Genomic DNA, 15,941 nt, shown 5'->3' with positions numbered 1-15,941 from the left:
CTTAAAGGAGAGGAGTGGAAGGCAAGGTTGAGGTTGGAACCTAAGAAAAATGCTTGGAACCTTAGTAACAAATAAAAGGATTACCAAGCAGCACTGAAGGTTCCGCTGAGAAAGCCCGAACTGGTACACACCACAGTTCTACAATGTCCAATTCTCAGAGTGTAATGAGTTAGGCAGAAAGGAAAAGACCTGCTCAGCTACAAGGAATAGGCAGAGTCTTGACGGATATAAGAATATGGTGGGAAAACTCAATCTTGACTGTTGTCAGGTCCCTGGAGCTGGGGATGGGGCCTGCAGCACAGCAGAGAGCTCAGTTATACATAAAAGGCAGCTTCTATCCTGTGAGCAGCGATACTCCAGGACATAAGAAGAGAGGCTAGTCACAAAAAGACTCTGAAGTCCATGCATTTCTAGCACAGAAGACAGGCAGAAAAGAACGAGGTAAAAATTACCATTGTATGGACTTTTATCTTTTATTCTGAATGAGAGACAGGAAAATTTCAATGGAGAGACAAGACCTAAGATTCAGAAGGATCACTCTGACAGCTGTATACAGAGGAGACGACATGGGGCAGGAGCAGCAGCTGCAAGAACAGTCAGGGGGCCACTGTATTTGTCAAGGTGAGAGAGAATAGCTTGGACCCAGGTATCAGTGCCAGTAGTTAAGGAAGGGGCAGATTCTGGAGACATTCAGAAGGCAAAGCTGCGATGATTCACTGGCAGACTGGATGCAGATGCAGCATGAGAGAAAGACCAAAGTCAAGAATGACCCCGTGGTTTTTGATCTAAGGAAACGGCTGAAACAGGCGACGTCTGGAGTACACTCTGGGTCCTGACTAATCCTGTACAGCACACAGCAGGGATGCAAACTGAGGACAGCTAATAAATTGTGAGACCCGTTTTTTATTATTATTCAGATATTTGGCCCTAAGATTCTATGGTCTCTGGACGTAGTTACTAGTCAGAGAATAAGGCTCTCACAACCAACATGTGAGAAATATACTAAAAATACATTATTCAGTGTTTATTGACCTAAAAACCTAAGCACTAGCTTAATGAATGCATACATGTCTAAGATTTTCTTGTGAGTGTTAAAAAAAATCTAGTGGGCATTAAGAAAACGTTGGAACAGTCTTTCTATAGCTGACTATGCCTGCTCCAGAAAGTAAGCCATTCCAATAGACTAAGGAAAAATACACAGCTTTCTTCACTTCAGCTCCAGATGAGACTGGTGGCTACCCAGCAGCCCTGGCACGATGCTGTTGGCCCTGCTCTGGCTCCTTCTAAGTTCAAGACTTTACGCCATGAGAAGTCACCATTGCATGCAAAAGCAGCCTCAGACTTAGGCCACAGAGGCTTCGGAGACCCTCCTCTTCATCACTGGGTTCTTGAGGCAGGGCTACCTTTGCCGGGTGGCTTTCTCTGGCTCCCTGACCGTCCCATCTGGTTCCAAACTTTGTTCCCCCTGCCCTTGCTAAACTCAAGCTTTCCTTGCCAGTGTCTTGAAGAAGCACCATCCCTTGGATGTGAGTCAGGAATCTGACCTCTCATTTCATGCATCTTGACTGTGGGTAAGAGATACTCATCCCCAGGACTAACCAATCAGGTCTACCTCTCATGTGGTCGCTTGCTCTGGGTAGGGTGTTTGGATAATCACAGTACAAGGAGTGTGGTTAGTGGGCTTTGCCCTCCAACCCTGTCTCTAGTCCAAACTCTCATACTTCCGACCTGTCTTGGCTTGCACTGAGGCCCACAGCCCCTCCTGGATCCTGTGCCTACTTCACACCTGTTCTCTAGTCCCTAATGCCAGTGGCCTGGGCACCAGACACTACCTCCAACAGAAATCCCAGAGGTCAACTGAGTTACAGAGTTTGCCACTTTCTAGTGCTTCTTTTATGATCCTCATATTTTAGAAGCTCATTAGATTGGGCAGCTTTTTATTTCTTGGGTCTGACTTTGGCAGGCATAACTCAGACTCAAAAGTTCTTTTATGTTGACTCAAGTTAGCTTTCTTCTATGGGCTTTTAATTTTCTATTTAGTTAAACTTTCACAAAAATAAGCATTTATAAAAATATAAAAGTTACACGTTTTCAAAAAACATTAGAAAATACAAAAAAGTAGAAAAAATTACTCATAGTTTTACTCCCCAAACATAACTGCTACTGGCATTCTATTTTATTTCCTACTGGTCTTTTTCCATTCATTTTTTCCCCCATGCACGCTCCCACCACCATCAAAACATGACTGCTGGCATACTGTTCTCACAATTCCTTCTTTGTTTTCAGATAGCATTTGCCTCTTAAATCTTAAAAAAAAAATCTTAAAGGGGGTCTTTTTTTTAAACCAGATATTTAAGAGTCATAAAAACTAAATATAATGTGTATAACTTGTTTTGATCCCAATTCAGGCAAATCTTTGGGAGAAAGCAAGGAAATATATTATGGACTGGGTTTAGAATGACACCAAGACATCAGTAGTCACTGTTAGGTGTGCTAATGGCATTGTGGTATATAAGAAAATGTCCAAAATTTTTACGGCTTCATACTGAAATATGTATGAGTGAAGTGACATGTCTGCAGTTTGTTTTAAATACTTTGACAATAAAAAAAAAGCCTTGATAGTAGTTGAATCTGGGAGGTGGGGAGGATGGATTTATTGTGCCATTTACTTTCATGTATGTTTGAAATTTTTCACAATAAAAATATTGAAGTATACATAGTTCAGTCAAGTAGTTTTAAAGGCTTGTTATGAAAAACAGCTGCCCTCCGTCTCTCTCTGTCACTTCCCAAGAGTAACTACTTTTACCACTTTAAAAAGCGTATTTGGGTATTAACTTCTATATAACCTGCCTGCTACTTCTTGATTTTTTTTTTTAGGCATTATTTGCAAACTTTTCACTACAGAAGATAATTTATTTTTCCTTCCGTACACACTCCCTCCCACATCATGCCCACATGACCATTCAAGTCCTTAATCCTCCTAATACATGACAATGATCAGAATTCACTTGCTCAATCTACTATTATGGTTATAGAAATACTGTTACTTTTCTATATAACTTTATATTCTCACTGGAATTAATAACTGCCTTTTTATTTGCTTGATTTTTCTGTGTACTATGTACATTAACCTACCCCAAACTTTCCACCAACCATCTATTTGGTTCTCAAGGTATAGTCCATGTATCCCTAGGGATCCCTGAGACCCTTCCAGGGGTCCAGGGGGTCAAACCTATTTTCTTAATAATACTAAGGCAGTGTTATATGTTCTTTCCACATGCTGACATTTACACTGGTGGCACAAAAGCCCTCATGGGTAAAGCTGCTGCCTTGGTGAAATCCGGCAATGGCACCCAGTGCACCTGTGGTCACCACTCTCCAGCACTGCATACTCATGTAAAACAAATGAAGATTCTGGACAGAGCAGTAAAAATTATTAATTTTATGATGTCTCAACCCTTGATTGTCTTTTTCACTTTTGTTGCATGTGGAAGTAGGCTGGTGGTCTTGAGGAAAAGCATTTATGTAACTGAGTCATGAAGTGAACTATTACTCATTTTATGGAACATTGTTTTTATTGAAGGAACAACTGACACACAAACTATAGTTATTTAGACTTGGGTATTTGAGGGAGAGTGAGAGAGCACAGTCTCCAGTGTCTCTTCTTTTTTTCTCCACAAGAGGTCTCACGATGTTTCCCAATCAGTGAAATCCTCCTGTCTCAGCCTCCCAAAGTGCTGGGATTACAGGCATGAGCCATTGTGCCAGCCCCCATTTTGTTTTTGACACAGAGTCTCACTCCCATTGCCCAGGCTGGAGTGCAGTGGCATGATCATGGCTCACTGAAGCCTCAATTTCCCAGGCTCAGGTGATCCTCCCACCTGAGCCTCCCCAGTAGCTGGGACTACAGGCACATACCACCACACCCGGCTACCTTTTGTATTTTTAGTAGAGACAGGGTTTCAATATGTTCCCTGGCTGATCTCAAATTCCTGGGCTCAAGTAATCTGCCTGCTTCAGCCTCCCAAAGTGCTAGGACTACAGGCATAAGCCACTGTGCCTGTAACTAACTTTTGAGAAACTATTTATTACAGTCTGGTATAGTACAAAAATGAATATCCACAATTATCTGAAAAAGTTATTAAAATGCTCCTTTCTTTTCAAGCTACATGTCTACATATCAACCAAAACAAATGATTCCAACAGACAGAATGTAGAAACCCATGAGAGGATCCAGCTTAGCGTCTTCTTTTTTTTTTTTCAGACAGAGTTTCACTCTTGTCCAGGTTGGAGTGCAATGGTGAGATCTCAGCTCACTGCAACCTCTGTCTCCCGGATTCAAGCAATTCTCCTGCCTCACTCTCCTGAGTAGCTGGGATTACAGGCACTCGCCACCACGCCCGGCTAATTTTTTGTATTTTTAGTAGAGACAGGATTTCGCCATGCTGGCCAGGCTGGTCTTGAACTCCTGACCTCAAGTGGCTGGCCTCCCAAAGTGCTAGGATTACAGGCATGAGCCACTGTGCCTGGCACTTAGCATCTTCAAGACAGACCTGAAGGACAGTGTAGTAGCTGCGACAAGGATCCTGACTGGTCCTTTACAGGAAAAGTCCGCCAGCCCCGATCTAAGTGATTCCTTCACTTCTTTCCAGTATCGGATCATTTGTTTCCTGGGTCCCACACCTTCCTCTTTCTTGATTTACTCCTCCTTCATTTTTGTGAAGCACATCCCCTGGTGGCTTTCTGAGAAAGGGTATGTGAGATGTACATTTTTGTTGAGGCCTTGTATGTCTGAAGATGTCCTTTCCTACCCTTGCCCTTTATTGATAGATTTGCTGGGTACAGAATTTTGGCATAAAGATCACAGTCCTTCAGAAATTAGCTCTGCATCACTGTCCTCTAGCTTCTAGGGTTCTGGTAGAAAACTCTGGAGTTATTCTGATTTCCAATTTATCATATGTCTTTTCTTTGTCCACAGTATTCTTAAATTTTATGACGATGTGTCTCCACCCCTGTGCTAGGCAGTGTGCCCTTTCAATATGAAAAATCATATCTTCCAGGAATGGGGCATTTCCTAGAATTATTTTGTTGATTATTTCTTTTCCTCTGTTTACTTTGTTCTCTATTTCTGGAATACTCACTGAAGAGATAGTGTCTATCTTGGACTAGTCCTCTAATTTTTTGTCCTTTCTATCTTTTTCTGGGACAACTCCTCAACTTTATCTTTCAATAGGAATTTTGAATCTTCTTTAATTATTCTAACCTGTTTTTAATTCCCAAGAGCTCTTTTTTTTCCCCTCCAAATGTTTCTTTTTTAAAGTATCAAGATTTTGTGATATAGCTACTTTCTTTTTTAAAAAATTCCCTAAAGATATAAGTGATCATTTCTTTTCCCGGCTAGTGTGTTTTGTTCTAGTTACTTTTTCTGTTTGTTTCCCTTTTTCCTGTTTGTTTGTACTCCAGTTGAATTACACATATACTTACGAGCCCCAGGGCTAAGAGTAAACTCTGGACAGGGTTTCATCAAAGTAAAATAAAGCTATTGTTGAATCAATGCATTGGTAATAGCTTCCCTATTCCATATTAGAATCCTCCCTCTGGGCTGTCTCTTCATACATGGAAATGAAATCCTAAAAAGCTCTGATTGTGTGGGGGAAGCTTATTGTCAATAAGCTTTACTGCAGGGAGAAACAGCTGGGCTTTTGATTGGGAAACTCTTAAGGTTAGTATCTTTATGTTTTTATTGCTTTTTTTTTTCCGGCAGTCATCTTCGAGTAATATCTTTATGTTTTTATTCCTCACTATTCAGATTCCTCAGAGATTTTCCCATGTCCCGACTCATGGATATAGGCCTGGCAACCAGAATTCTGGGGCTGGTGGCAAAAAGCAAGCTGACACTCTCAACATTCAGTATGCCAACATTCACTCAACCTCCCCTAAATGAGTTCTCTAGACAGGGTAAAGTAAGAGGTGTCTGAACTAGAGGACATCAAATACCACCATCAAGCATGTTTGATGTCCTCTAGTTCAGACACCTCTTACTTTACCCTGTCTAGAGAACACATTTCTGATCTTCTGCTAAGTTACAGGAGGGGCAATTTTAAAAAATAAACTTTCAATACTGTTGTTACCCTCATTCTCCCCCACCCCTCCCCCACCTTCTAGAATTATCTGGTACTGTCAATTTCTGAATTGTTTAGGGTTCTGCTGTGCAAACTGGGTTGTTTCTTGGCTTTCTCTATTTCTGGCTCAGGATTCAGCTTTCTCAGGACTGCTAAGTCAGTTACCACTCATCCATCTGCTACTTAGCTTCCAAAATTTTGTTGCTGTTGTCTCCTCTCCCACTCTCTTTGTTCTTGTGGGTTTCTGTCTTTGAAAAAAAATCCCTTTACTGTTGTTTTAGTGAGGTTTTGGGAGGGAATGAAAGCAAATGTGGGTATTTGATCCTCTATCTTTATTTGGAACCCCTTTATAATTAAGTATCTTTTTTTACTTCCATTTAAATATTACAGTATAAACACTTCCCATGTTCTTGCATGGTCTCTGTTGATAGCTTTAATAACTGCATATATTCCATTGAGAATGCACCAGAGCTTACCTAATAATGACCCTATTTCTGAATATTTGGAGTTGTTTTGGATGCAGGAGAGGTCTAAATTCTCTTTCATGTATCTCTCTCCCATCATTCCCTATAGGCACATCCTGATGACAGGCATAGACCTATTTTTCCCTATGCCTAGGAACTCCTGCTGACATCCTTCTTTGTTCTTGGTCTGTGGTTTCACCGCCCTGTGCCTTGATTATGGCACTACTTGCTCATTCATCTTCACAGCTCCAATCATCCTGTGTGATGATGCAGTGCTGACCTTTCTAAAATCATCTTTCTCATGACACTTCAGAGGAACCCTAACACCTACAATTCACTTGTGAGTGGCAACTGTGATTCTCCACTTTGATTTCACCCCACCTATGTAAACTCTTTTCACTTTACCTAATGTCTTCCTCCAAATAGGTTCTGCTCTCCTAACTGCAGGCTGAGCTGCCCCTCCTGCCTTGCCAAGCCTCATTCAATCCCACTTACACCCTGTCTCCTGAATAAGCCTCCCCAGCATCTGCTTACTCAGTTTCTTCCTTCATGATAGCAGACATGAAGAATGTTCAAAGTGTTTAGGGTCAGTCTTGCCTTCTAAGTGGGGCTGATGGCTCTTCCAAGGCAAGGACTCTGACATTTCTTCTCTATTATGGCTGCTCCATACCTCCCTTGTCCTTCCACCATGGCACCCCAGCCAGTGCCAGGCACATGGTGAGTGCTTCCCATGACTCCACTCAAATGGAGAAAGAAAACATGTAAGTTGTTACCTTGCCCGCTGGAGTCAGTGTCCAGATCACAGAGAAGGTCAGCTTGTCAGACATGGGGTTGAGACTGCACAGCTCCTCACACAGCAGCCTGGGAAGCATGGGGACCACCTGTAAACAGAGTACAGGCCCATGAGCACCTTTCTCCAACCCACTTAGGAGAAGCCCAGAGGGCAGAGTTTTGGTGAACAGCTTCAGCTTTTCCCGAGCAAGCTGAAGATGGAGGTGGCTCTGTTCCCAAAGACACTGCAGAAAGACCACACTGTCGTATACTTTTCCATGCGCCTCTAGAGTCAAATGGAAATGTGAGCTGGGAGAGTGAGGCGAACTAGTAGAGGAAGGCAAAAGTACACTGCAAGCAATGGAAAATAGCTACACTGTATGATCTACTAAACCTGACACTCCAGACTCAAGAAGTACTTATGCTTTGGGGACATAAACACTCCAGTTGAATTATACATATACTTAAGAACCCAAGGGCTGAGTGTAAACTCTGGACAGGGTTTCATCAAAGTAAAGTAGGCTATTGTTATTGTTGAATCAATCTTTTAGTAATTCATATACCATAATTTACCAAATTAGCTATTGGAATATTGAGAGAATACTTTAATAAAATATCACTAGAGAGGAGACCGACTCAAGATGCTGTGGTGAGAACAACCCAGGATTGAAGCTCTCGGTGAACACACGGAGGGTGAGTCAGGGTCGCATTTCCAGACGGATCTTTGTTACCCACAGAACGGGGAAATTCCCAGGTATGAAAGAGACGCGGGAAGCCAGCGCAGTGGTTTTGGCTGGTGCAGCCAGCGGCCGGCGCTGCAATGCAGCGGTGCTTCACAGCGCTCCGCACAAAGCGCACTGGTCTGGGTGCCCTGCTGAACCAGCAATCTGAGACTTGAGAGGGCAGATTGGCATATCCATCTGATTGAACGGGACTTGGACAGTGAGCCAGGCCAGGAGATTCCAGGGAAACGGCATTTGGGCCAGTGGGACAAACAAAACGGCGATTCCAAACCCTCCGGGTGGAGAGTTTCACTGCGGGCACAGCTGAACCCATGACGGTGCAGCTCGGTGGGGGAGGGGCGTTTGCCATTACCGAGGCAACCCACCCCTACTGAGGTACACTCCCATTGCTGACGCAGCCTGCCGTTGCCGAGGCAACCTGCCACAACAGAGAGACTCCGCCACAGGGCATAGCCTGTGGCAGCAGGGCGGAGACTGCAGCAGCAGGGCAGAGCCTGCAGCAACAGGGTGGACCTCACACCAGCAGGGCGGAGCCTCGGCAGGCAAATAGTGACTAGACTGCCTCCTAGCTGGGTAGGACAGCGCAACGGACACTCATAAAGAAAACCCCAATCCCCCGAGACAGAGCATCTGAGAAAAAAATGGGTTTTTTTATGAGTTCTGCTGCAGCAGAATTAAATGTAGCAGCCTAACAGCCCTGAATGAACAACAGAGCACACAGATCAGCACTTGAGCTCCTATAAAGTACAGACTGTCTCCTCAAGCAGCTCCCTGACCCTTCTATATCCAGAAGACTGACATTTGGCAGGCGTCATTCTGGGACAAAGATAGCAGAAAAAGAAACTGGTAGCATCCCTCACTGTTCTGCAGCCGCTATAGGTGCACCCCAGACAAGCAGGGCCTGGAGTGGACCTCAGCAGTCGTACAGCAGAGGGGCTAGACTGGTAGAAGGAAAACCAAGTAACAGAAATACTTCATCATCAACAGTCTGGGCGTCCACTCAGAGACCCAATTGAAAAGTCAGCAACTACTCAGACAACAGGTGGATAAATCCACAAAGATGGGAAGAAACCAGCGCAAAACGAAGGAAAACACCCAAAACCAGAACACCTTGACTCCTACAAAGGACCAAAACTCCTCACCAGCAAGGGAACAAAGCTGGACGGAGAATGACTGTGACAAAATGATGGAATTAAGACTTCAGAAGGTGGATAATGAGAAACTTTTGTGAGCTAAAAGAACATGTTTTAAATCAATGCAAAGAAACTAAGAACCTTGAAAAAAAATTTGAAAAAAGATTCGAGAAAATGATAAGAATGGATAACTTAGAGAGGAATATGAATGAATTGAAGGAGCTGAAAAACACAATACGAGAACTTTGCGAAGCATGCACAAGTTTCAACAGCCGAATTGACCAAGCAGAAGAAAGAATATCAGAAGTCGAAGATCAACTCAATGAAATAAAACGAGAAACCAAGATTAGAGAAAAAAGCGCAAAAGGAATAAACAAAGTCTCCAAGAAATGTGGGACTATGTGAAGAGACCTAACCTACGTTTGTTAGGTGTACCAGAATGTGACGAAGAGAATGAATCCAAGCTGGAAAATACGCTTCAGGATATTATCCAGGAAAATTTCCCCCACCTAGCAAGGCAGGCCAACACTCAAATGCAGGAAATACAGAGAACACCACAAAGATATTCCGCAAGAAGAGCAACCCCAAGGCACATAATCGTCAGATTCACCAGGGTTGAAATAAAGGAGAAAATACTAAGGGCAGCCAGAGAGAAAGGTCGGGTCACCCACAAAGGGAAGCCCATCAGACTCACAGCAGATCTCTCAGCAGAAACTCTACAAGCCAGAATAGAGTGGGGGCCAATATTCAACATCCTTAAAGAAAAGAACTTTCAACCCAGAATTTCATATCCAGCCAAACTGAGCTTCAGAAGTGAAGGAAAAATAAAATCCTTTGCAAACAAGCAAGTACCCAGAGATTTTTGTCACCACCAGGCCTGCTTTACAACAGCTCCTGAAAGAGGCACTACACATAGAAAGGAACAACCAATACCAGCCATTCCAAAATCACACTAAATGCTAAAGAGCATCAACATAATGAAGAATCTACATCAACTAACGGGCAAAACAGCCAGCTAGCATCAAAATGGCAGTATCAAATTCACACATAACAATATTAACACTAAATGTAAATGGACTAAATGCACCAATCAAAAGACAGAGACTGGCAAATTGGATAAAAAACCAAAACCCATCAGTGTGCTGTATCCAGGAAACCCATCTCACATGCAAGGATACACAAAGGCTCAAAATAAAGGGATGGAGGAAGATTTACCAAGCAAATGGAGAGCAAAAAAAAGCAGGAGTTGCAATTCTCATCTCTGATAAAATAGACTTTAAAGCAACAAAGATCAAAAGAGACAAAGAAGGTCATTACATAATGGTAAAAGGATCGACACAACAAGAAGAGCTAACGATCCTAAACATATATGGACCCAATACAGGAGCACCCAGATACATAAGGCAAGTTCTTAATGGCTTACAAAGAGACTTAGACTCCCACACAATAATAGTGGAAGACTTTAACACTCCACTGTCAATAATAGACAGATCAACCAGACAGAAAATCAACAAGGATATCCAGGGCTTGATCTCAGACCTGGAACAAGCAAACCTGATAGACATTTACAGAACTCTCCACCCCAAATCCACAGAATATACATTCTTCTCAGCACCACATCACACCTACTCTAAAATTGACCACATAATTGGAAGTAAAGCACACCTCAGAAAATGCAAAACAACTGAAATCATAACAAACAGTCTCTCAGACCATAGTGCAATCAAGTTAGAACTCAGAATTCAGAAACCAACCCAGAACCACACAGCTTCATGGAAACTGAACAACTGGCTCTTGAATGTTGATTGGATAAACAATGAAATGAAGGCAGAAATAAAGAAGTTCTTCGAAACCAATGAGAACGAAGACACAACATGCCAGAATCTCTGGGACACACTTAAAACAGTCTCTAGAGGAAAATATATAGCAATAAGTGCCCATATGAGGAGAATGGAGAGATCCAAAATTGACACCCTATTGTCAAAATTGAAAGAGCTAGAGGAGCAAGATCAAAAAAACTCAAAACCTAGCAGAAGACAAGAAATAACTAAGATTAGAGCTGAGCTGAAGGAGATAGAGACACGAAAAACCCTTCAAAAAATCAATAAATCCAAGAGCTGGTTTTTTGAAAAGATCAACAAAATAGACAAACCACTAGACAGATTGATAAAAAAGAAAAGAGAGAACAACCAAACAGATGCAATAAAAAATGATAAAGGGGAAATCACCACAGAGTCCACAGAAATTCAAACCATCATCAGAGAATATTACAAACAACTCTATGCACATAAACTAGTAAACCTGAAAGAAATGGATAAATTCCTGGACTCCTGTGTCCTCCCAAGTTTAAACCAGGAGGAAGCTGAAACTATGACTAGACCAATAACAAGGTCTGAAGTCGAGGCAGCAATTAAGAGCCTACCACACAAAAAAAGTCCAGGTCCAGATGGGTTCACAGCTGAATTCTACCAGACACACAAAGAGGAGCTGGTACCATTCCTTCTGAAACCATTCCAAATAATTCAAAAAGAGGGAATCCTTCCCAAATCATTTTATGAGACCAACATCATCCTGATACCAAAACCCGGCAGAGACCCAAAAAGAAAAGAAAACTTCAGGCCAATATCCATGATGAACATAGATGCAAAAATCTTCAATAAAATATTGGCAAGCCGATTGCAACAGCAAATCAAAAAACTTATCCATCATGATCAAGTAGGATTCATCCCGGGGATGCAAGGCTGGTTCAACATACGCAAGTCTATAAACGTAATTCACCACATAAACAGAACCAAAAACAAAAACCACATGATTATCTCAATTGATGCAGAAAAGGCATTCAACAAAATTCAACAGCCCTTTATGCTAAAAACCCTCAATAAACTCGATCAATGGAACGTATCTCAAAGTAATAAAAGCTATTTACGACAAACCAACAGCCAATATCATACTGAATGGGCAAAAACTGGAAGCATTCCCTTTGAAATCTGGCACTAGACAAGGATGCCCTCTTTCACCACTCCTATTCAATATAGTACTGGAAGTTCTAGCCAGAGCAATCAGGCAAGAAAAAGAAATAAAGGGCATTCAAATAGGAAAGGTGGAAGCCAAATTGTCTCTATTTGCAGACGACATGATAGTATACCTAGAAGACCCCATCGCCTCAGCCCAAAAACTCCTGAAACTGATAAGCAACTTCAGCAAAGTCTCAGGATATAAAAATCAATGTGCAAAAATCACAAGCATTCCTCTACACCAAAAACAGACTTAAAGAAAGCCAAATCAAGAACGAACTGCCATTCACAATTGCTACAAAGAGAATAAAATACCTAGGAATACAACTCACAAGGAATGTAAGGGACCTCTTCAAGGAAAACTACAAACCACTGCTCAACGAAATCAGAGAGGACACAAACAGATGGAGAAACATTCCATGTTCATGGTTAGGAAGAACTAATATCGTGAAAATGGCTATACTGCCCAAAGTAATTTACAGAATCAATGCTATCCCCATCAAGCTACCACTGACTTTCTTCACAGAACTGGAAAAAAACACCATGAACTTCATATGGAACCAAAAGAGAGCCCGCATAGCCAAGTCAATTCTAAGCAAAAAGAACACAGTGGGGGGCATCACACTACAGGATTTCAAACTCTACTACAAGGCTACAGCAATCAAAACAGCATGGTACTGGTACCAAAACAGAGATATAGACCAATGGAACAAAACAGAGGCATCAGAGGCAACATAACATATCTACAACCATACAGTCTTTGATATACCTGACAAAAACAAGCAATGGGGAAAGGATTCCCTGTTTAACAAATGGTGTTGGGAAAACTGGCTAGCCATGTGCAGAAGGCAGAAACTGGACCCCTTCCTGACAACTTACACTAAAATTAACTCCGGATGGATTAAAGACTTAAACATAAGACCTGGCACCATAAAAACCCTAGAAGAAAATCTAGGCAAAACCATGCAGGACATAGGAGTAGGCAAGGACTTCATGAACAAAACACCAAAAGCATTGGCAACAAAAGCCAAAATAGACAAATGGGACCTAATGAAACCCCACAGCTTCTGCACGGCAAAAGAAACAGTCACTAGAGTGAATCGGCAACCAACAGAATGGGAAAAACTTTTTTGCAGTTTACCCATCTGACAAAGGGCTGATATCCAGAATTTACAAAGAACTCAAACAGATTTACAGGAAAAAAACAAACAAGCCCATTCAAAAATGGGCAAAAAATATGAACAGATACTTTACAAAAGAAGACATATATGAGGCCAACAAACATATGAAAAAATGCTCATCATCACTGGTCATTAGAGAGATGCAAATCAAAACCACATTGAGATACCATCTCATGCCAGTTAGAATGGCGATCATTAAAAAATCTGGAGACAACAGATGCTGGAGAGGACGTGGAGAAAAAGGAACACTTTTACACTGTTGGTGGGAGTGTAAATTAGTTCAACCATTGTGGAAGACAGTGTGGCGATTCCTCAAGGCCTGAGAAATAGAAATTCCATTTGACCCAGCAATCCCATTACTGGGTATATATCCAAAGGACTATAAATTGTTCTACTATAAGGACACATGCACATGAATGTTCATTGCAGCACTGTTTACAATAGCAAAGACCTGGTCTGGGAAAATGTGGCTAAAAGCTTCAGCAGAACTAGCCATTTACTCAACATATTTCCTATGGCCCACTTTGGTTTGCAGTGTTGAGCATGGATAATACTGTAAACCCCACGCTAGGTAATTGAGAAATGACAGGCAAAGGGTGGCCATGCTGTAGATGAGGTACATTTGGCAAATTATGTTTCTTTACAGGCAGAAACAACAAATCCCAGTGGCTTCTTATTCTGTGTGAAGCATCTGCAGCTGTACTCTGCTTTAGTACAGTAAGTATCTTTGGTATGGAATAGTAATCTAGAACTCATGGCCCACATCAGTAACAAATCATTTATAGTTGTTTGGTATTTGTTTTTTCTTTTTCTTTTTACTTTCTTTTTTATTTTTTTAAATTAAATATAAAAGTTATTTTAAAAATTTTTCATTGTGAGGCCCCACTTTCACGGTCTGTATTCGTACTGAAAATCAAGATCAAGTGAGCTTTTGCCTTTCTGCTCCATGAGGTTTCTGTCCTCCCTGAGCTCGCAATTGTTTGGTATTTCTAAAGGATGCCTCATCTCTTAACATGTATATGAAACCTAATGACTACCTGATAACTTTGGTAACAGCTTTTCCTAACAGCTTTTGGTAACAGCTTTTACAGACAACTGCTTTTGAAATTGTTTCTTGCCATTGCTTTTGCACCATCCTTTCAGACAATACTGTATTTTCTTTGCTAGTATTTTATGATGCATTTGAATGTAATCTAAATATTTAATATTTTCTTGTATATGTCAAGCGTTGTATAAAATGATATATCTTCACCTGTTTAAAAACAGTACACAAAATGGAGAAAGCTTCAATATGGTACTGAATTATAGACTTCACATACTCAGCCTTCGGGCTACACTAGGGACTGAATTGGCACCCTCCCCTCCCCACCCCCAGTTATATGTTGAAGCCCTAACCTCCAATGTGACTGCATCTAGAGAAAGTGTTTTTTAGAGGTAAGTAAGGTTAAATTAGGACATGGGGTGGGGCCCTGATCTAACAGGACTGGTGACTTTATAAAGATGAGAAAGAGACACAAGTCTCTCTCTGCATGAGTAGGCACAGAGAAAAGGCCATGTGAGTGCACAACCATATGCAAATCAAGAAGAGACCCTCCCCAAGAACTGAATTGGCTAGCACCTTGATATGGAACTTCTGGCCTCCAAAACTGGAAGAAAATAAATCTCTGTTGTTTAAGCTATGGCATGTTGTTATAGGAGCCCAAGCTAAGACACTAACTTGAGTTTGTTGGGCATGTGTTCTTGTATTCTCCTCTGGGCTGCATTAACTGACAGTTCGTTCTTTCAACTATATTTTGGTAACTGACTGCTCAGCCACCTAGCACACTGGCTGCAATGATATTAGTCCAGGGTTTAATGCCTTTTTTTTTTTTTTTTTTTTTTACAGATAGTTAGTGTGTCTTCTACGTGTTCAAGGCAGTATCTTACTTTAAGTCACAAAGCCGAGCATTTGATTATGCGTCATAATTCCTGACTTCATATTGTAGTGTTTGTCAAAAGAAAGTCATTACAGCTTGGGCCAGAATTAGACCCTGAAACAGAAAGAAAACACTGATGGAAAAACTAGTGAAATCCAAACAATGTCTGTTTCTTAGTTAGGACACATGAAGCATAGTCATGTAAGATGTTCACATGGAGGAACTGGGTATGGGACCATTCTGCACTACCTTCGCAACTTCTCTGTCAACTACAAGCATTCCAAAATAAGACAGCTTATTAAAAAGAAAGTCACTGTGTTCATTAATTGGTGGTGTGTTACAAACATAAATATGAAATAAATGTATGCTAATTATCTAGTGAAAACCTGATCTGTTTCTACATGTTCGAGTTTGGGGTTCAGATTTTATTTGCAAAAAGGGCTTCACCACTTAAAAAAATACAGCAAGGTCCAAAGACCTTTTTACCAACTCAGTGACATGCAGACTCAGCAGCAGCATGGTACAGGAAAGAGAGCAACCTGAGAGACTTGGGGGCTAATCTTGGGCCCACCGCTTCATGTACAATTTGGGCAAGTT

General features: G+C 41.5%; 1 protein-coding gene and 1 long non-coding RNA gene across 18 annotated transcripts in view; one reads left to right on the top strand and one right to left on the bottom strand.

Moving 5' to 3' along the window:
* DIS3L2 (DIS3 like 3'-5' exoribonuclease 2) overlaps nt 1–15,941 on the bottom strand; it is a 385,922-nt gene that overhangs the window by 86,695 nt on the left and 283,286 nt on the right. For all 17 annotated transcript variants that reach the window (XR_013519159.1, XR_004744905.3, XR_013519158.1 and 14 more), the window contains one exon: nt 7,360–7,467. Coding sequence is in view for 13 of the 17 variants with exons in the window: in XM_054258039.2 (XP_054114014.1) it covers nt 7,360–7,467 (108 nt within the window). In the remaining 4 variants the exon portion in view is untranslated. The remainder of the gene's footprint in view (nt 1–7,359; nt 7,468–15,941) is intronic.
* On the top strand, nt 108–15,705 carry LOC118154691 (uncharacterized). The gene is made up of 3 exons (XR_004744908.2): nt 108–889; nt 14,075–14,145; nt 15,314–15,705. It is a non-coding gene; the product is annotated as an uncharacterized LOC118154691 (long non-coding RNA).

This window comes from Callithrix jacchus, chromosome 6, assembly GCF_049354715.1.
Source record: "Callithrix jacchus isolate 240 chromosome 6, calJac240_pri, whole genome shotgun sequence".
NCBI lineage: Eukaryota > Metazoa > Chordata > Mammalia > Primates > Cebidae > Callithrix > Callithrix jacchus.
Note: the sequence above shows the minus strand (reverse complement) of the source record. Positions and strands in the feature narration are given on the sequence as shown.